The sequence below is a fragment of the Salvia miltiorrhiza genome, chromosome 2 (genome assembly GCF_028751815.1).
Source record: "Salvia miltiorrhiza cultivar Shanhuang (shh) chromosome 2, IMPLAD_Smil_shh, whole genome shotgun sequence".
NCBI classification, from domain to species: Eukaryota; Viridiplantae; Streptophyta; class Magnoliopsida; order Lamiales; family Lamiaceae; genus Salvia; species Salvia miltiorrhiza.
Window position 1 is genome coordinate 37,383,634 of NC_080388.1, and position 20,974 is coordinate 37,404,607.

General features: G+C 37.2%; 2 protein-coding genes and 1 long non-coding RNA gene across 4 annotated transcripts; 2 read left to right on the forward strand and 1 right to left on the reverse strand.

Annotated features, from left to right (window-relative positions):
• Positions 1 to 4,814: 4,814 nt before the first annotated feature.
• LOC131008405 (NADPH-dependent aldehyde reductase-like protein, chloroplastic) lies at positions 4,815 to 5,156 on the forward strand. The gene has a single exon (XM_057935287.1). The coding sequence runs from the start codon at positions 4,815 to 4,817 to the stop codon at positions 5,154 to 5,156; it is 342 nt and encodes a 113-aa protein (XP_057791270.1).
• A 1,144-nt stretch (positions 5,157 to 6,300) lies between these two features.
• On the forward strand, positions 6,301 to 8,805 carry LOC131012275 (uncharacterized). Of its 2 annotated transcripts, none has more exons than XR_009097257.1 (3): positions 6,301 to 6,651; positions 8,289 to 8,667; positions 8,768 to 8,805. It is a non-coding gene; the product is annotated as an uncharacterized LOC131012275 (long non-coding RNA). The 2 variants fall into 2 exon arrangements; XR_009097256.1 differs by lacking the exon at positions 8,768 to 8,805 and having other exon boundaries at positions 6,312 to 6,651; positions 8,289 to 8,437; positions 8,524 to 8,751.
• Positions 8,806 to 10,191: 1,386 nt separating this feature from the next.
• On the reverse strand, positions 10,192 to 20,783 carry LOC131008406 (uncharacterized). Its single transcript, XM_057935288.1, has 15 exons — positions 19,286 to 20,783; positions 19,075 to 19,203; positions 18,862 to 18,986; positions 18,547 to 18,757; positions 18,202 to 18,439; positions 17,973 to 18,123; positions 17,556 to 17,851; positions 16,028 to 16,088; positions 12,096 to 13,389; positions 11,849 to 11,995; positions 11,630 to 11,754; positions 11,321 to 11,531; positions 10,983 to 11,220; positions 10,739 to 10,889; positions 10,192 to 10,605 (listed from the first exon to the last, which is right to left on the reverse strand). The coding sequence occupies exons 1-15, from the start codon at positions 20,577 to 20,579 to the stop codon at positions 10,300 to 10,302; spliced, it is 4,977 nt and encodes a 1,658-aa protein (XP_057791271.1). The 5' UTR covers positions 20,580 to 20,783; the 3' UTR covers positions 10,192 to 10,299.
• Positions 20,784 to 20,974: the final 191 nt, after the last annotated feature.

A 20,974-nucleotide genomic window follows, 5' to 3' on the forward strand; every position in this document is an offset into this window, starting at 1 on the left:
GGCTATAGAAGACTCTTCACGATCCATCACTATAGAAAACCATATCATTCAATTATTTACTTCCGCAGTCAGCCAGGAGAGAGTACTGGCTCTGATACCAATGACACCGTCCGGGAGCCTCATAATACGTACACTCAAGGTAATATATCAATTTAGTATCAAACCATTATAACGTGCTTATAATTATCATGACACGGCATACAAAGCCTTTAATTTGCAAGGATAAAATATGAAGAAAACATGTGGGATCATGTCTTAAAATAGAAAGTGTTGTGGACACCCAAAATAACAAAAGTGTCATATTTTTTGTGGACGGTGGAAGTATAATACTATCTTATTATAATAATGACATTGTATCATATTAACAAATTTTCAATGTAAAATATAGAAGACTACATAATATGAAAAATCGAAATATCATAAATATATAAAAATAACAATGAGAAAAACAATAAAATGTTAAAAAGATGTTTAAATGTTATAGAATTCTCAAGTTTCAAGAAAATTAATTCATAGTGAATTAATGGTGTTGGAAAATAGAAGAAATATCCAATTCCAGTTTTGATGATCCCAAAACTATTATATTTACTTTCTCTAGACTAGACTTTTTGTTTGAACTCAACTGTTAGAGTTCAATTTTTTAGCTAAACTGAAGGTGACTGTTTGTTGAAGTTTCTCGATGACAAAGACCGAAGAAACTGAAGACTGAAGACTGGAAGATCAAAGCGCGACTGAAGACTGAACAACTGAGAAAAGATACTGGTGATAGAAATGACAACTCAACTGAAGTCAATGACTGGTCAAAGCAAAGGACAAAAGCACAACTGACTCTTATGTTATATCAGTCGACCTTCTTTATCTGACTGAAGCTCAGACACATACATTAAATGCTTCTGCAACAACATTAAATGCATCAGATTTGAAGATCGTCCTTTCCAGTACGTCAACTTTCCTTTTTGGTGCTAAAGTACAGACGCACCATGCTCCTAGGACAAAGAGGACTCAAACTCTTAACCAATTAGGAGCCAAGCAGATTGAAGCCTCAGTCCAAAGCACGGAATGTCTCACAACGGCAAAAATCCTGAAGACCATCTCTCCAACGGATATATTCGGGACTTCGCCTATAAAGAGAGTTCGAGGAACACCTTCAATCTGGGGACTGATTCGAAGACAGACGCTGAAGTTCTGTCAAATTCAAGAGCCATCATTTTCATAGATAGATTTCGAATCAAAGAAAAGAGAGTAATTCATCATTGTAAAATCAGTCTAGCTGATTATCTAAACTCTCTTAGCAAACTAGACACTTCTTATTTTATCTTAAGCCTAGTATAGATTACATGAGAGTCTGTTCTCAAGTAGTCTTAGTTGGAAGAGTCCAAACCCTTTTCAACCGAGAGAAAAGAGTGTTTGAGTAGTTGTTTAGTACCAGAAAATTAAACAGATCGGTTTCCTTGGCACCTGGTAAGCTAAGAGGGAGTTCAAACCAAGGGTTATGTCTCCAAAGACATTAACGAAACGCTGGTTGGACACGAGAGTGTCAGGGCGTGCTAAGTGTCAGAGAAAAATCCTAATATCGAACACAGTGAATTGATAGATACATGCATCTATTTAATTTAAATATTATCTCTCATTTGTCTTTACATATTATAAATTAAAAATTAAAAAGTTATGAATTTATCGATAAATTAATAAAAAATACTCCCTCCGTCCCATTAAAGTTGGCCACATTTCCTTTTTGGTCTATCCCATTAAAGTTGGCCACTTTCTTAAAATCGAAATATTTAATTTAATTAAGCCTAATTAATTAGTCTAATCAAAATTTCTAACTAAACTTAAACCTTAATTAAATAAGGAGCCCTCAATAAAAAAACACACACAAAACACACACTCAGCCTCCCCCCCACCCCGCCGCCCACCCCCATGCTCTCTCTTTCTCTCTCTCTCTCTCTCTCTCTCAGCCTCCCCCTCTCTCGCAATCACCCCCAAAACTCCATCGCTGCCTCCCTCCTCGCCGGAGCATCCGCCAGCCACAAGGAGGAGTCACGGCCGCCGCACCCGTCACCCCCCACCCTCTCTCTTGCCTCGACGGAGGAGGGTCTCCCTCCTCTCTGTCTTTCTTCGAATCTCTTCGCTTGCTCAGGACGGGACGGCGGCGACCACCGACACAACACGTTTGCCCCTTGCCGCCACCATCTCCCTCATCTCTCTCTCCTCTCTCTCTTTCTCTGAATCTCTTCGCCTGCTTCGGACGGGACGACGGCAGTGCCACTGCTACCGCCATGCCCTAGATCCCCAATTCACAACTCACAAAAGTAAGCTTACCCAGATCTGTGATTTGGGACGACGGCGCACTCGAATTGTTTTTGGGAGGAATTGTTTCTTCCTTGAATTGTTTCTGTGATTTGGATTATTTTCTTGAATTATTTATGTGAATTATTTCTTGAATTGGGAGGGAAACGAGGGTGGCGGCGACTTCGCCGGAGGAGGGGGTGGCTGATGCCGACGACTTCGCCGGAGGTGGGTGGCGGTGGATGAAGAAGAAAGTGAAAGGAGGAAGAAATTATTTTAATTAACTCAATAATTTTGGTGGGCCATACTCAATTTCTTAATCTCCGTGCCGAAAAGAATGTGGTCATGTTTATTGGGACGGAAGGAGTATTAATTTATCGGTATATCAATATATTGTTAATTTTTCGATAAAATTCTTGGGCACCAAAGTTATTAACTTATAATTTTCAAGCACATGCATTTCAATGTATGATAACATTTATAATACAATTTAGTGAATATGTGATATGTATCCTATTTATTTATATAATAGTGAGTTATTGTTATTTTCATTTATCCATTTAAGTAAATAGATTTTATAGGATTTTTGTCTTTTTCATGATTCTAAAAAGACTTCCAGATATACATCAAATAAATTTTGGATACTATCTAAGAAATTAATATATTTTCTAAATATATAATATCTTAAAATTAAATTGACGAGGAGTAAAATATGCATTGACTAGGATTGCAACACGTGTATATCCACCATTAGGAGGATCTCGAAGAAGGGCAATTTTCAAGGTTGTATAGTTGCGGAGGCTATTCAATCAAGGCTGCATAAATCTCTACTGATCGAGGAATATTCCAGCCGTGTTGAGAGTCATCCCTGTCGTTTATCATCCGTGCCAGAAGAATACAAATCTCCTATCTGTGGGAAACTCTGAGCTAAGGCGTGAGGTCGTGAAGGATTTTAGTAATTTGCCTGCTGGTATAAAAAAAATTCGATGTTAAGGAATTTCGATCGTAGTTGATTTCCATTATCGTGGGTTTGTGTCGTCCAAGTTAGATTTCTTTATATTTTTTCTTGTGAAAGTATATCCTATTGGTACATAGTGTTGTTGCACGATCGGAATTTAGTTAATATTTCTGTTAAGATCTTTGGAGGAATTCTCTCTGAATGTTGGAAGAGAACTTTTTGAATTTTATTCGCCAGTTTTCTTGGAGTTTCCCGTATTATTACTGGATTTCTTATTTAATCAAGGGAATTATTATGATTACGAAGGGTTAAGGAAGTTTTATGGGTTTAGTGGAAGACCTATAATATAATCATTTGAGTTCTTATCTAAAATACAAAATATCAACGATGTAATCAAGGTTCATTGATAAAATAAAATCATTATTTACAAATATTATCATTTTTTATTTATTAAAATAATTCTTATATCTTTCTGCATTTATTAATATTTCAAATCATGTACTAATCATTTGGATTTTTATAAAAGTTGTGATGTATTGACCATCTTATATTATAGTTCTCATTAATTTACATATTGATTATTTTAGTAAGAAAAAATGCATTACTTATTTAATATTCACTAAAAATATTTTTGTGTTTGTACGTGTGTTCGCACGCACGAGCGTGGTGTTATAAAATGTACTTGAAATTCTCATAAATTTCTAAAATTTAGCTTATAAAATGTTTGCAATACATCAAGTTGGTGAATGATGTAGCTCAAGATTCGTCGTTGAAGACGCAATAGTTGGCGAATAAGCTCTTTGGAGATGGTGGAGTTGGCGCGTTGAATAGCCCATGTTTATGTTTGATTTTGATTTATTTGCTTTTGGGCCGGAGTTGGAAGACTTTATTTATTTTATTTTTCACATTTGTTATTTTAGAGCTCAATAGTCTAGCTTATTGGGTATTTTCGAATTTTAAGCGTAAGGGCCTTATTTGGCTCATTAGGGTTTTATTTAAAGTTGTTTCCTTATTAGACTAAGGAGGGTGTATTAGTTCAAGATTTATGTAGATTTTAAAAGTCCGTAGATTTTAAAAGTCTATAGAATTCTCACGGATTCTTCATGATTTTGAATGAATTCTTGCTCGGATTTTTAATGAATTAGCAAGAATTTGGCGTGATATTTTCGGACTTCAAATCTACAAGCCTAGCGAGCTCGGGAATTGAACGAGCACTAGACCCACTTCCAACGGCCGCTAGGGGCCCATGAGCGTTGGAGACCCAACGACCACTAGGGTCCAGCGGCCGCTCGCCTTGTAAAAGATTCGCCACATTAGATTCCTTATTGTCACATGACAATAATAATCCTAATGATTCCGTGTTTAGCGTGCAACGTATTCACTTACCTTAGCTTACATATTTATGTATTCAATAATTATATTACTAAATTAATGAGCTTTAATGGTCAAACTAGTACAACTTTTCATTTATTTATTACTCTACTATAATGCTTGGTGCTGTGAATTGTGATCGTGTTTGTGTTGGGATTCAAAAAGTTGCAATAACTCATACCTCTCAATTGCATCAATGGCACCAAGCTCCGCCTCCGCAGATCTCCACGGCCGCGTAGCAATTGTAACCGAAGCTTCGCGCGGAATCGACCGCGCAATCGCCATCCACCTCCGCTCACTCGGCGCCAAGCTAGTCATCAACTACACTTCCAGCTCAACCCAAGCCGATCTCCTGGCTTCCGAGCTCAACGCCGAAGCCACCGACAGCTGTCCAATCGCCGTTGCTGTCAAGGCCGACGTGTCTAATCAGGAAGAGGTCAGATCGCTCTTCGATCGAGCGGAGCAGGAATTCAAAACTCCGGCGCACATCCTCATAAACTGCGCTGGAGTTTTTGGATCCCAAGTATTCCACAATTAAAAGACATCGCTGGGCCCATCGATCGCTGGATGCCTCGAGCGGGCGCTGGGTGCCCAGCCATCGTTCCATCAGCAGCCGCTAGGTGCCAGCCGGCGCTGGCTTCTTCAGCCGCGTCTGCTGGCACCCAGCGAGCACTGGAAACTCTCAAGATTTGAATTCTTGTGGTCCGAGCTCGGATTTGTTCATGTGTATTTTTTGAATGAAATCCATGGAAATCAGTTCAATGTTAAAATCCGTAGATTTTTAAATACACCCAGATTTTCATAGACTTTTAAAAGTCTTGAACGAATACACTCAGATTTTTATAGACTTTTAAAAGTCTTGAACGAATACACCCAAATTTTCATAGACTTTTAAAAGTCTTGAACGAATACACCCAGATTTTAAAAGTCTGCAGAAATCTATTAAAGTCTTGAACTAATACACCCCCTTAAGTTTAATTTTTGCCTATATATATGGCTTATAGGTGTTGGCCGAAAATTGAACATTATTTTATCAAAAACTGTGAGTTTAATTTCTCTTTTGAGAGTTTTCGAATTCCTCTTGAATATTTTAAGAGAATTCATCTATCAGCGTAACGACGAGTCAACCAACCCTCGTCGGGTGTCATTCATCGTCCCTGATTTGCTGCGTCAACGTCACGTTGGGGTTTAGAGAATTTAATTTGCCTAAATCATTCCGTGGGTTAGATTCAGAGGTTTTGAGATTCCATAATCTATCGTACGTTATCAAGTCTTCTGCTTGCGTGTTCGTTTGAACGGTCTGGCAAGAATTGTATCAGTGAAACACTAATTCTGATTAAAAAGTGAATATATGAAGTTAAAATTAAAACAATTTTTTAATAATATATATATTAATAGAATAGATATAGATCTCAATCGAGCCGGTTCACTCGATTTTGGGACAGTCCATTCAATTTTGGGTTATTTTCGGTCCGGACTTATCATTTTTTGGGTTATTATCAAAAAATACTAGGGCTGGTAAACCGGTTTCGGTTAAAACCGTAACCGAATCGAAAAAACCGATTATCGGTTAACCGATAACCGATTTTTATCGATTCGATTCGATTTTCGGTTATTATGTTTCCAGTTAATCGGTTTAACCGGTCGGTTAACCAATTAAACCGATTAACCGGTTTAATTTTTAAATTAATTAACAATTACTACAAATTACTCCAAAATTTACATTTTAGAAAATAACTAGGGTCTAGGGCTTTTCTTTCATTGCCGTCTTCCCGTCAGCCTCCACTCCACACGACCACTCCAGGTGCTTCCCGTCTGCCGTGCCTCCCTCCGGCCACCGGCGCTGACCACCAGCTAGCGCCGCCGTCTGAAATACTCACGACCACTCCAGGTGCTTCTCGGATTTCAAGTTTTCAGAGTTTTCAACTCTGAAATACTCTTCCCACCGACCACCAGCTAGCGCCGCCGTCTGCTACGAACCAGCGCCACCGTTTGGAACTAACCGGCGCCGCCGCTGCCCCCTAAGACAGCAGGTTAGTATTTCCTTCTCACTCTCAAACTTGATAGATTAGATAATAATGGTGGATGGGTGTATTTGTGATACATTCTGATTTCTGAAATGGATTCTGTGTTTGTGACTTTATGTAATTATGCCCCACCCCTAGCTAGTAAGCTCCGCCCCTGTTTGTGTAAGAACTTGTTGATGGCATTGTGTGTTGCTTTTCAAAAAAATTGAATCTTTTCAAATTGTTCCATTAAAATCATGATGACAGAATTGCTTTTGAAGTATCATGAGGTTTCAGAACAAGATGTCTTGATTCGAAAATCATTTGTTTTAACTTCAGATTAAGATTAAATCATAGCTGAAGTTTTATCTGCTAGATGCATATTTACTCCTTGCCATAGTCTAAATGTGGACTGAACAGATGAATTGGAGTGCATGTTGAACTACTACATTAGGATTAGTAAATTTCTACTATATAAATCACATGAATTTTGTTTACTTTAATTGTTGCCTAGGTTGGAAATTCATAATTATTAGAGTTGTTCTGTTTTTTTTTTTTTTTTAAATTACAATTCTCTATAAAACATTTTTTTGTTCCAAATAATTATTGGTTATGAGTTGGTGTACTGGATAGGACTCCATCCTTTCTTCTAAAGGTGAGTTCAAATCCCACATCCTACAAAATTCAATTTTTTTAAAATTTCATAAAATACAAGTTAACCGGTCCATTAACCGGTTCGGTTACCGGTTAGGAGATTGCTCCTTATCCGGTTCCGGTTAACCGGTAAACCGGTTCAATTAAAATCGAACCGTTTAACCGAACCAGACCGATTACCAGCCCTAAAAAATACACATAATTTGTCACTTTTCTGATTTATAATATATTAATATGGCCTTTTAATTTGATCAGAAAATACACTACTTTTTAATTTGATTGTAATTGTTATAAATCAAAAAATTGGCAAACTATGTGTATTTTTTGGCAATAGCCCCATCATTTTTTTTTTCCCGATTAAAATATGTTGACCCTAAATATTTCGACACACTAGGTTTCAGGCTAGCCTGTCGAACCTGCAAATTTACGATTTTTTTACATGTATGATTTTTTATTGATAATCATATAATTGTAAGAAAAAATAGGCCTTGTTTTTTTTAGTCAAGACACTTCAACTCGTTTTAGAATTTGATATTTTGGGCTAATCAGTTTGTTTTATTTTTCGAAATAAAATATGTTGACTCTAAATATTTCGACCCACTAGGTTTCAGGCTAACCCATCGGACCCGCAAATTTATGATTTCTTTACATGTATGACTTTTTTTAGGGTAAATATCACTTTCTGTCCCATCGTTTGTTCGAATTATTGATTATGTTTCAACTTTTCGATAATATCTAATTGGTACCCAACCTACCAACATTTTTTTAATTGCGTCCCTTAAAAATTTTCCGACGCTCGGAAATTGACGTGGAACGCCGGAAATTTATTACGTGGAATTATTAATCCACTTGGAATTGCCAACATTATTATAGTACTTTATTATACTTAAAAAAAGAGTAAAATAATACATCCCCTAAACTAAACGTCGTCGTATCCAATTCATCAAAATCCCAAATCAAAGAACATATCCAGAATTGCAGATAACTTAATAGTAAATGCTCTTGAACAGTTCAAATTCGATTTGAGGCATAAGCAAATGGGCGGTTCGAAGAAGAAGAAGAAGCGGAGCGGTGGTAGAGGCCACCGCGCCCAGTCAAAGGACCATCACTCGACTGACGCTGATAATTCTAAAATTTTAACCAAGGAAGTAACTGCGTTGTGAGTTTTTTCTTATTTTTGAATTTTTAACGAACACATTTTATATTATTGTTGTTTTAATCATTCTAGTGAACTACTATGTGTAGATATTTTGTTCAGTGAATGTACGGTCAATAGTTTGAGCTCCTGAATCACCTCCTCGTATCAACATCAAGCTCAGGTTCCAGATTTGTGATAATTCATGGACATTAAACCTTAGGCTTCATGTTCTTGGTGCAGATGCTTACCAGGTTATCCATATAAATGCCCGAAGCTGCAGATAATACCAGAGAAAAAGCTTATAAAAAACTAATGCTGATAATCTTTTATCTTTACTTTATGATCATGTAGGACCTTAGTGATAGCCAGAGGAGGAGGACGATTACTAGATATGTTCTTTAATTTGGGATTTTGATGAATTGGATACGACAGCGTTTAGTTCAGGGGATGTATTATTTTACTCTCTTTTTTTAAGTATAATAAAGTATAATAATACTGACAATTTCAGGTGGATTAATAAGTCCATGTAATCAAACTCTTCGGGCGCCGAAAATGTTTTAAGGGACACAATTAAAAAAATGTTGGTAGGTTGGGTACCAATTAGATATTATCGAAAAATTGGGATATAATCGATAATTCGGCCAAACGATGGGACAGAAAGTGACATTTACCCTTTTTTTTTTTAAATTGATAATCATATTATTGTAAAAAAAAAAAGGCCTTGTTTTTTCAATCAAGACACGACTTGTTTTAAAATTGAATATACATTTACATAATAACATAAATGACTATTTTTCTATGATTTTTATGTCATAAATATTTATTATTAATCATTGGAGAAATCCAAAATATATTCCACAGCATGGAAATCTTATCGAACTAGAAAGTAAGTAATAAAATTTGAAAATCAATTATAAAGAAAAAGTTCGGTTAATCGGGACAACCCATTTAATTTTCGGGCTCGAACTATTTTATGTTCGTGTCATTAGGACTGAATTTTTTTTAGGCTAAAATTTTTCAGTTTAATCCTTTTTTTTCCGATCTTTTTGGGTCAGTTTCATGTTGTTGTTGTTGTTTTTTTTTTTTTTTTTTTTTGAATCAAAGTTTCAGGCTTTTATTGATATCTCTATAACCATAATAGTTGAAGCTTATTATTTGACGAAGTAAAAGGACGTTACGGACTGAAGTCTACACCCCTTGGATTTCTCCCTAGGGTCGGAGCCGAGGCAACCATTATTTAGTAAGCTCCATACTCACCTCTTTTCTGGTAAATCAGTTAGTTGAAGTATTTTGCCGCTGCTCTCTCTTGCAGTGTTTTGATGGTGGTTTTACATCTTCAGATCGGAAACGACAGTCGCCTCCGGAAATCGGGTGTGCTAATATAGTTGATAACTGTAAGTATGATTAGAGCTTTCAACCACCATTTTATGTCTAATTATTGGTCTTGATGTTTTGAGATAAATGTGATTTTTGTGATTGCTTTCAAACAATTTTCTTGGTAGATTGTGATAAATGATTGTTTTACAAATGAATTTCTGCCGCTTGTGGGGATATTCTTGAATTATTGATCTAATCAGTTGTTCGATTATTTGAAGCTGGATTGAGCTGCTTCATTTGCATTCTTTTTCAGCGTGTGTGTTGTAGGAAGATAGATCAAGACTTAGATTTCGAGTTGAAGGAACTTTATGAATGATACCATTAATCAAGATAGAAATAGTGCATAATTCTAATTAGCCTAGAACACTTACCAGTTACCATCTATTTTTAGGAAACGATTGAAGTAAACTTGGTCAGGTTAGAAATCATTTCTTTTGGGAGATAGTCAGTGTATCTATCTTCTTGCAATAGTGCGTTTGCATTAATTTGTGCACATTGCCACACAACTATCTAGCTTCCACATCACTCATTGTTATTGTCGCAAAGCTGGAGTTTTCACTTCGTGATGCACTCCTCAAGAAACTGGATCTGCTTTGCAGGAAGAATCCAGGTTTCTTGGGTTGAGGCAACACGATATCCTCACTACTTAACATCAGAACCACAGACGGCATCATTGGCCTCTCGTCTGCTGCATTCTGGGCACATAATAACCCTATTTGGATGCACCTCTTTACTTGGGGTTCCACGCACGGATTTTTGTAGCTTGGATCGATCATCTCCAACTCTCTATTTTCCTGCCAAAGTAGCCATGCCTGCGACAAATATATACATTTTATTTTGTATTAAGTGGATGCAAACATAACAAGGTTTTCAAAGGGAAACACACTCTTTATTTTGTGAGTTTGTGTCTTTGGCACTAAAGAGCAACATAATATATTAGTTCACCTGTTCGAGAAGGTTCTGATAGCAACAAGGATGCTTGAAGCCTCTATTCCTTTTCCCACTCACAATCTCCAATATTACTACTCCGAAGCTAAATATGTCCGACTTGAAAGAGAACTTTCCATCAAATGCATACTCCGGAGCCATGTAGCCGCTGTTAAGAGATCTTATGCATTATGTTCTATGAAAAGATTATGTATACATGACTACTTTTGTGTTTGTGTGTGTGTGTGTGTGACACACTTACTATGTCCCAACAACTCGTTTTGTTCTTGCTGTAGTCTGATCGCCTTCAATCATTCTAGCTAGTCCAAAATCTGAGATCTTCGCATTTAAATTCTCATCTAATAAGATATTGCTTGTTTTTAGGTCCCTGTGGATGATTTTTACTCTGGAATCGTTATGGAGGTAAACCATACCCCTTGCAATCCCCATGATGATATCGAAGCGCTTTGGCCAAGTCAATAGTGGCCTTCTTTCTTGATCTGCATGTGTTGAAGAGTATTACTAAGGTAAAAATAAAACTGTAATCTCTTGGATAGAGTAGAAACTGTAGAAAGATTTTCTCGAAATTATTATCCAAACCAAAAATGAAATAGTCCAAGCTTTTGTTCTGCATGTATTCATAGATCAACATCTTTTCCTCCCCTTCAATGCAGCATCCCAGGATTTTGACCAGGTTCCTGTGCTGGAGTTTCGCGATCAAAATGAATTCATTTCTGAACTCTTCGGGGCCTTGTCCAGAACTCCTCGACATTCTTTTCACCGCAATTACTTGCTCTGCTGATAGAATTCCCTGCAGTGGCCAAATCAAAATCAAACTCAAACAGTATATATTATTGCTACTATAAGTAAATATTGATTTATAAGCATCACTTAACATAATGTTTTTACCTTGTAAACAGGACCAAAACCGCCTTCTCCAATCATATTCTCTGTTGAGAAGTTATTCGTGGCTGTTGCGATGGTTCCCAAATCAAATAAAGGTAACTCTAATCCACCCCTTACCTTCTTAGAAGCTGTGAAAGCAGTTAGTTATACATTTGTTCAAGTGTCTATAATATTTGCTTGCAACATATATCTTTACTGTGTAAACACAATCAGTAATTTGACCTTGTCTCCTGTGTCTTATCTGTAGAAAAAAGCCTCCAATAGCAAAACCCAATATAAGCATTCCAAACCCAGAAGCAGCAGCACCTATAAGCTTCAACTCTCTCTTTGCTTGCCCTGTCCTCTTCCTATTCGAATCTGTCGCATGTTCTAAGACGAAATATCAAGTATTAGTAATAAGGTTTGATAAAATACAATCTCAGCTAATCTCCTTAGCTCATTATAGAATGCACTGAAGTATTCATCATACCAAGTTCTGTAACAGGCACGCGAATATAAACAGTCGGTACTGCTCCAGATTCTGTGCTCAGCTCCCTTAAGTCAATCAAGTCCCCAAACCACATCAAACAGTTTCTTTCATAATCTGAGTAAGGATCATCAGCATAAGCCGTGCAGTTACATTCGCTTAGGCATTTTCTGCGACATTCAACAGAGCTCATATTAGCATTCAACTGAAAATTCAGTGAATCAGGGAACTTGATTCCTTCCATCTTCAGAAAGTCATCTCCCTTTTGGCAATCTAATGGTGGATCTCTATAACATCCATTTCTCCACTCATACATCCTCCATTCCTTTTCAGATCTCGGCTTGAATCCCCTTAGACACTCACATACTGGCATTTTGTTAATCTTGCAGATGCCATAATGACCACACCTGCCATAACTGTTACACAAATCGTCTGTAGAGGCTATCATGAGATTCCAGTGGTCTTTTTGGTCGTTCATGATGTATCCCTCGAGCACGCCTGAGTAGTTCATTGTTACCCTTATGATTGCTGAATCACTGAAAGGGTTGGATACTGAAACCAATCTGCCCCCTTGTGATGAAAATTCTGTTTTCCAGTCTTGATTTGGTGAATTCGGAAATTCAGGGAAGTGGCCTCCCCAGAAGATTGTCCTATACACTCTTTGTGCCCCCTTGGTAAGCATGAGTTGAGACAATCCATGGTTTTCAATCCTGTAGCTGAATTCTCCGACAGATGGGTCGTCAACAGTTCTCCATGATGTCAGATATTTAGCCTGATCTCCGGTATGAGTGTCTCCCACCACCATCTTCATTCCAGGTAACCTTGTGTCACCCGGGTAGTCAAAGCTCTGCCATATGTAGCTTGCCTGTGAGAAAGAGTTGGGTATTAGTTTGTCTACAATAAGCAGGTTGCCAGAATCCAGAAGCTGTACAACTGGAGTTGATGCAGCCATGGAGGAACTGGAAATCCATATGGGTGTTGTACCCTGTGGTGAGGTGAGGATGAGGCTTCCGTTATTGGTTATAGTCAAGTATCCATGTTGGCCCGTGATGGGGCTTTCTCTGTTTGCCACCCAGACTACGATGTCTGGTGTATTTTTGTACCATATTCCCAGGAATCTGCCTGTGTTTTTGCCCGGAGAGAAGAATCCTAACTCGAATATTTTGGCCGGAGAAATTAGTAGCTCTCCATCAGGAAGAGTTTGGTTTGGGAAAAGTGTATCAGCAGCAATGCAGAGTTTGAAAATGCTAAGAAGACAGAGGATTTGTGTGAGCTGTGGATGCTCCATTTGGTGAGGCTAATTGGGATGTAAGGTGAAATAGTAGTCGTATCAACATATAGAAGACTTCCTTTCATTCGTACCAATCAACGATCTTGATCGATTATAAATGTGAAATGAAACCATATTGTGGGCCTCCATCTAGATATTAGTCTAATCTGTTGTTTTGAATTCAGTTTTTTCTACACGGAGTTTTGAAAAGTAGTAGTATCCATATATGTTTCCTTGCGTGAAATTAGAAATTCTGTATAAAGTGTCAATCGTTAACACTTTCATTCGGAAGGGTTGTTAGTCTTCAAGAATAATACTATTCAATTGCAACTTTGTGTTGTCTAATTTACTACTAAGTCAAATTGTCTAGTGCATTGCGTTTCTAACTTCCTTCATTTTAAGGGCGTCCACAGCCCAACAGCCTCTTTAGGAGCTTTAAGGAGGTGGTTCTAAAAGAGCTCTAATTTTCTCATTTTCATTTTATCATTTCATTTTTAAAATTTCATATTTCATTAAATTAAAAATTTCAACATTACATTAATTAAAATAAAATACAATAAATAAAAATATTATAATAATTAAAATCGGGTAAAAATATTAAAAGAATTAATTTAGAATTTTAAAATTAAAAAAAATCAAAATTAAACTCTTTTTTTATATAAGTATTTGGATTAAGATGTACATTTCGAAACATTTCAATGCACAATGAATTACTCCCGTCTCTTCTCTCTCGTACATACAAAATATGCTTAAGGCAAATTTTCTTTGTTTCCTACTCTCTTTCTTTCAAACTCTAGTTGTTCCGTTGTGCCGTCACCACTCTGAAGTCTAATCTTTCCATCGTGCCACTATAACCTTTGCTCCGATGAGCTGCTATCTTTATCTATCTCTGACGAGTTGTTCTCTCTTTCTCTATCTCCGATGACGCTTCTTCCGATTTACCCGTAAGCTCCAGACCTACTTCCCTTATTCAAGATCTATGAGTTCCAAGAGTTTCAGATCCATGAAAATTATCAGATGTAAATCCAAACAGATCTATCAGAATTATGAGATGCAAATCCAAATCTAACATGATTTAGAATGAAATTTGAATGGAACGAATTCGTACCATTAATTCCAAAATCTTTCATGTCAATCGTACCATTAATTCCAAAATCTGCTGTGTCAATCGGAGGAATGGATGGGGCCAAACGAACTTATTAGCATCATCCATTCTTTCCATTCATAAATCCGTCACATATTTGGTAAATAAGGGTCCGACATGGTGAATATGAAGGTAAATTAAAAAGGACAAATTTTAAGTTTTTATTTATCTAAAGGGTAATATGGTAAGTGAAGCTAATTTTTAAGTTTCTTATTAGTGTTGTACCCGTGCAGATAATCATTATATAAATATAAGGAAAGATAATTACAAAAAATAAACGTTAAAAATTGTAATGGATGTAAGAAGACAAATAGACAATACAATATGTATAAAATAATAAAGGATTAATCCTAATTTTTACCCATACGCAAAGATAAAAAAGCAAAACATACCCAACAAAACTAAAACATATAAAAGATATACCCAATTTTTATATGAACACACAATTATACACTTAATGAAAATTGAATTAAAACAAAAAATTATAAGGTAATCCAAAAAAAATTTAATATATCCACTCACAATCCCCTATCAGAATTCTCATTTCTTTCTTTCTTTCTCTCTTTAGACTGTTGTCGCTTCTTCCTCCAAATCGAAATCTATGTCGCGCCTCCATTGCTCCACCACGGCTCTGCTCACCGCCTCGTTGTGCGTAGCATAATCGCCATTGCGTCTCTCTTCGCTTCGTGCAACTCTACACTACATCACCTTGTCTTGCATCGCGCTGCTTCTCCACCTCACCACACTTCGTCGCTTTGCCACATTGTCGCGTTGCTCTCTTTCTCTCTCAAATCTAGATGTGCTCGTTGTAGCTTGCCGTTTGATGCTCGACGCTTGTGTGTCGAGCAATAGTTTAAATTGAACAATACGCTCAAGTGTCGAGCATTAGTTTAAATTGAACTATTGCTCGATTCTTAATGCTCAACGCTCAATCAATCATCGAGCATTCAAGTCGAATATGTATGGTAGTGGTGAACTAGTGGTGGTGGTGGATAGATGCATGGTTGTGGTGGTGGTAGATTTATAAAGCACAACGATTGGCGGTGGCACTGTAGTCGACAACCAATTGTGGCAGTGGCAAGGTTATTTTTTCTTCAATTGATTACTTTAAAAATTATGTGACGGGGAACTCGAATTTGAGATTTTTAGTGTCAGTCAATGACCATTTTACTTTAGACCAACAAATATTTATTTTTCAATTATACACTTATCTAGGGTGTATGCTCTTAAAAGGTAGAAATAGGGTAAATCATTTGTGAGGGTTTGTGGAAAAGATTGTTTAAATTATTTTTTGAACTGCTCTATCTAAATTAGTTGGTGACCTTTTTTTATTGAGTAGTTGGTGGCAACTCCAATCTACATTATATTATGTATACTAAGATATTTGTAAAGAAAATTGACGAAGAAATTGCGATGAACACAAAAGATTTACGTGGTTCGGGCTGAAACCCTACATCCACGGGACCAAGAAAGGAAGCTTCTATTATTGATTCGCGAACTGAGAATTTTACAAGGTGTTACAAGTGTTGACTGGTGTTCGACACCCAATTGCTCATTATATAGCAAACTTTGAAAATAACGACTGTAAACAACCATCAAAGAAACCGTTATGCAAAACAGTTATGACTTCTAGCTCTGCAAAGGAAACTTTGACTCTGGCTCTGGGGTGTTGACTCTGCCTTGGCAACTCTGACTCTGATATGCCTCGGCTCTGACTCTGGCATCAGCGCGACCTCTCTGCTCTGCCAGCAGCGTGATCTCTCTGCTCTGGCAGAAGACCGATTCCTCTGGCGAAGGCAGCGGCGCGATTTCTCTGCTCTGGCAGCAGCGATTCCTCTGCTCTGACAGCCTCACCAGAGTAAACATTACAACACCAGAGTATACAAACTAGATTATAAGCTTACGAAATCATAAACAACAATATTGATATATGTATTTGTAATTAGATTTTGAATGTATGTAAAATTCTACAATTTTTTGATAATATGATCGCATGGATTACAAAATTATAAATTTGGATTGTGAAAAATTTTTATACTCTTTCCATCTACAATAAATGTGGGTTGAGTTGTGTGAACCCTACTACTATAAATAAAAGTGACAATTTTTTTATAGATAAATCGAAAAAGAAATTATGGCAAATTTTTTAGTGATACAAATTGAAATTTAAATGTTTTTAAACGTAGGTTCTTTATTGAGATTATTAATATATTATTTTAAAATAATTTCATTTACTTATAGTATTTTAATTCTGTTATTTAACATGTTAAATTTAATTCCTGAATATTCTGCTCAACCATTTCCATCAAAACTAATTTTCAGGTAGGCGATTATTTATTTATCGATTGTCACATTGGTTCCTAATTTATTATTGAGCATGATCAGAAAATATCAATTTAATTTTTCGTAGAGTTGAAGATAATATCATTGAGCGATTGAAAATTGGATTGTGTATTTGCCTTAAGTTATGAATTTTGTTGCTGATAATAATAATGGTGGTCTTTAGTTGATAAATGTAGGTAAGATTCGAGCGTTATGTCTAGTTATTTGGTCTTGATGTTTTGAGATGAATGCGATTGCTATGATTGCTCAGAAACAAATTTCTTGGTAGATTAAGATCATGTGTGGTTCAACGGATGAATTTCTGTTGCTTGTGGAGATTTTTTTAGTATTAGGTTGAAGTTTATTGATCTAATCAGTTGTTCGATTTATATAATTATATACGCTCGGATTTGGTAGCGGCCTTGAGCTGCTTCGGTTGCATTCTTGTGTTGTGATATGAGCTGAAAATCGAGCTGCTTTTGAGATTATTTGTACGGAGGTAGACTTATATTTTGAGTTGAAGAAACTTTAATGAATGATAACATTGATCAAGATAATGCATAATTCTGAGATCTAGAACACTTCCCAGTAACGATCTACAACTTTTCTATATATTTTCAGGAAAAAGAGCAATGATTAGTTGAAGTAAAGTTGGTCTGACTAGAAATCATCTGTATCTTCTACTAGCAGAATGCAATTTGTGCATGTCACAACCTCTTTCAACAACTACCTGGCTTCTACATCACTCATTGTTATTGTGCCACTGCTCAACTTGTCATTCCTCTTCAAGAAACTGGATCTACTTTGCAAGAAGAATCCAGGTTTCTTGGGCCGAGGCAACGCTGTATCCTCACTGCTTAGCATCAGAACCACAGACGGCATCATTGGCCTCTCGTCTGCTGCGTTTTGGACACATAATAATCCAATTTGGATACACCTCTTTACTTGTGGTTCCGTGTATGAACTTTTGTAGCTTGTATCCATCATCTCCAGCTCTCTATTTTCCTGCCAAAGTAGCCATGCCTGCGACAAATTTAATATGGACTTAACAAGGTTTTCATAGGAAAAAGTTCCACTATTTATTATTGCAATTCAGCATATCTGAATTGTTCAATAACGAGCAACAGAATATAGTTTAGTTCACCTGTTCGAGAAGGTTCTGATAGCAAGAAGGATGCTTGAAGCCTGTGTTCTTTTTCCCACTCACTATCTCCAATATTACTACTCCGAAGCTAAATATGTCTGACTTGACAGAGAACTTCCCATCAAATGCATACTCCGGAGCCATGTAGCCACTGTAATGAGCTCTGATGCATTATTCTCTATGAGAAGAGTATGTATACATAACTGCTTTGTGTGTGTGTGACACTTACTATGTTCCAGCAACTCGTTTTGTTCTCGCTGTAGACTGATCGCCTTCAAACATTCTAGCTAGACCGAAATCTGAGATCTTCGCATTCAGATTCTCATCTAATAAGATATTGCTTGCTTTTAGGTCCCTGTGGATGATTTTCACTCTGGAATCATTATGGAGGTAAACCATACCCCTTGCAATCCCCATGATAATATCGAAGCGCTTTGGCCAAGTCAATAGTGGCCTTCTTTCTTGATCTGCATGTGTTGAAAAATGAAGAGTATTACTAAGGTAAAACAAATCTTTGATCCTCTTGGATAGAGTAGAATCTGTAGAATGATTTTCTTGAAATTATTGTCCAAACCAAATATGAAATAGTCCAAGCTTTTGTTCTGCATGTATTCATAGATCAACATCTTTTCCTCCCCTTCAATGCAGCATCCTAGGATTCTGACCAGGTTTCTGTGCTGGAGTTTCGCAATCAAAATTAATTCGTTTTTGAACTCTTCAGGGCCTTGTCCAGAATTCTTTGACATTCTTTTCACTGCAATTACTTGCTCTGCTGATAGTATTCCCTGCAGCAGCCATATGAAAAAAAATCAAAACTCAAAACAATACATATTATTATGCCTATAAGCAAGTATCAACATATATGCATCATTTAACATAATGTTTTTACCTTGTAAACAGGACCAAAACCACCTTCTCCGATCATGTTCTCTTTCGAGAAGTTATTCGTGGCTGCTGCAATAGCTGCCAGATCAAATAAAGGTAACTCCGATAACTCTCTTGTCTTCCTAGAAGCTGTCATGGGAGTTTCACATTTGTTTCAGTGGTCAAAATATATGCCTTGTATCACATGTCATTCTATAGAAAGGATCAGTGCTGCTACCTTCTCTTTTGCATCTCATCTTAAGAAATAAGCCCAAGATAAGCATTCCGAAACTAGAAGCAGCAGCTACATATATGATCTTCATCTTGGCAAGCCCTTTCCTCCTCTTCTCCCAATCTGGTTCTAGTTCTAAACAATAAGAATCAGCTATTAGCTCATGGGCTTGCTTCCTTAATTCATTCAAGATTTGCAGTTCCTGAGCTTTACTTACCTGTTTCTGAAACTGGCACGCGAATGTAGATATTTGGCCCTCCACCGGGTTCTACAGTCTGCTCCCTTGTATCGATCAAGTCCCCAAACCACATCAAGCAGCTTGTCTCATTCTTGAAGTAGGGATCACCATAAGCACTGCAGGTACAGTTCTTCAAGCATTCATCATGGCATTCACCAATGCTCATACGAGTTTCCAATTGAAAACTCAGTGAATCAGGAATCTTGAGTCCTTCAACTTTCAGAAAACCATCTTCCACTTGGCAATCTAGTGTCAAATTTCTGGTACATCCACTGCTCCAGTTAAAGTTTCCCCATTCTTCGTCAGATTTCGGCTTGAATCCCCTCAAACACTCACACACTGGTGTCTTATTAATTTTACAGATACCATTGGCACCACACAAGCCATAATTGTCACACAAGTCCCGTGGCCCTGAAATCATAAGAATCCAGCCATCATTCTCTTCATTCATCACATAGCGTTGAGTTGATCCTGAGTAGTTCATGATTAATCTTGTGTTTATTGATTCTTTGAAGGGCTGAGATATGGAAACCAGCTTTCCGTTGTTGGTTTCAACCCCAGTTTTCCACTCCCCAGTTTTCCACTCTTGGTAGGGTAGAAGTGGAAATCCTGGAAAACGGCCATCCCAGAAGATTGCTCTGTACACTCTCTGCATCCCCTTCTTGATCAACACTTGAGACAATCCCGAGTTTTCAATCTTGTAACTGAATTCTCCAATTGATGGATCATCAGCACTTCTCCATGAGGTCAGAAAATTTTCCTCTCCAGTATCAAGATACTGCACCATCTTCATCCCCGGTAACCAGGTGTCACCGGGGTGATCAAAACTCTGCCACATGTAGCTTTCCGGCCGAGAAGAGGGGGCCATGGCTTCGTCTACGACAACCAGGTTCCCAGAATCCAAAAGCTGGAGAACTGGAGTTGATGCTGCCATGGAGGAACTGGATGACCAGATATGTAACCTCTGAGCTGTGGTGAGAACCAGTGTGCCATTCTTGGCTAAAGCCAAAACTCCCGGTGAGTCACCGGTGATTGGCCTTTCTCTGTTTGCAACCCAAACAACGACGTTTGGTGTGGCTGTGTAACGGATTCCCAAGAATCTGGCTGTGGATGAGCCCGGAGAGATGAATCCGAGCTCGAATCTTCGGGATGGAGAAATCAATAGCTCTCCATCAGAAAGAGTTTGGTTTGGAGAAAGTGTATCAGCGGCAATACAGAATTTAAAAATGATCAATAACAAGAGAGCAGTAGAGAGGAAAACTTGATTATTCATAGTGGAAGAGAAGCAAGATTTTCAGTTTGATTCAGCCATAAAATTTAAGAAATGTACTTTCTTAGCGTGTGGTGACTGCTGTCCAGATTAGTCACTGTCGAGAATAGTAGTAATGACTTTGGAGATTTGATATTTGCAATAAAAGTTTGTTTTCTTTCTTGTCTTTAACACACGCGCAAATATTGTTGCAAAGATAAGTCGACCAATATTTAATGTAACACACTATATACAAACTAGTATAATAAATTTGATTGCAATAGTCAAATTAGAATATTTTCTTTGTGAGCAACTTCTATAGAAATTGTACTTTTGTTATCGAGTAATTTAATAAAAAGGGATTGCATATTTAAACTAAGATATAGCGTTAGGTCTTGTTGATCTGATTCTAGTTTAGG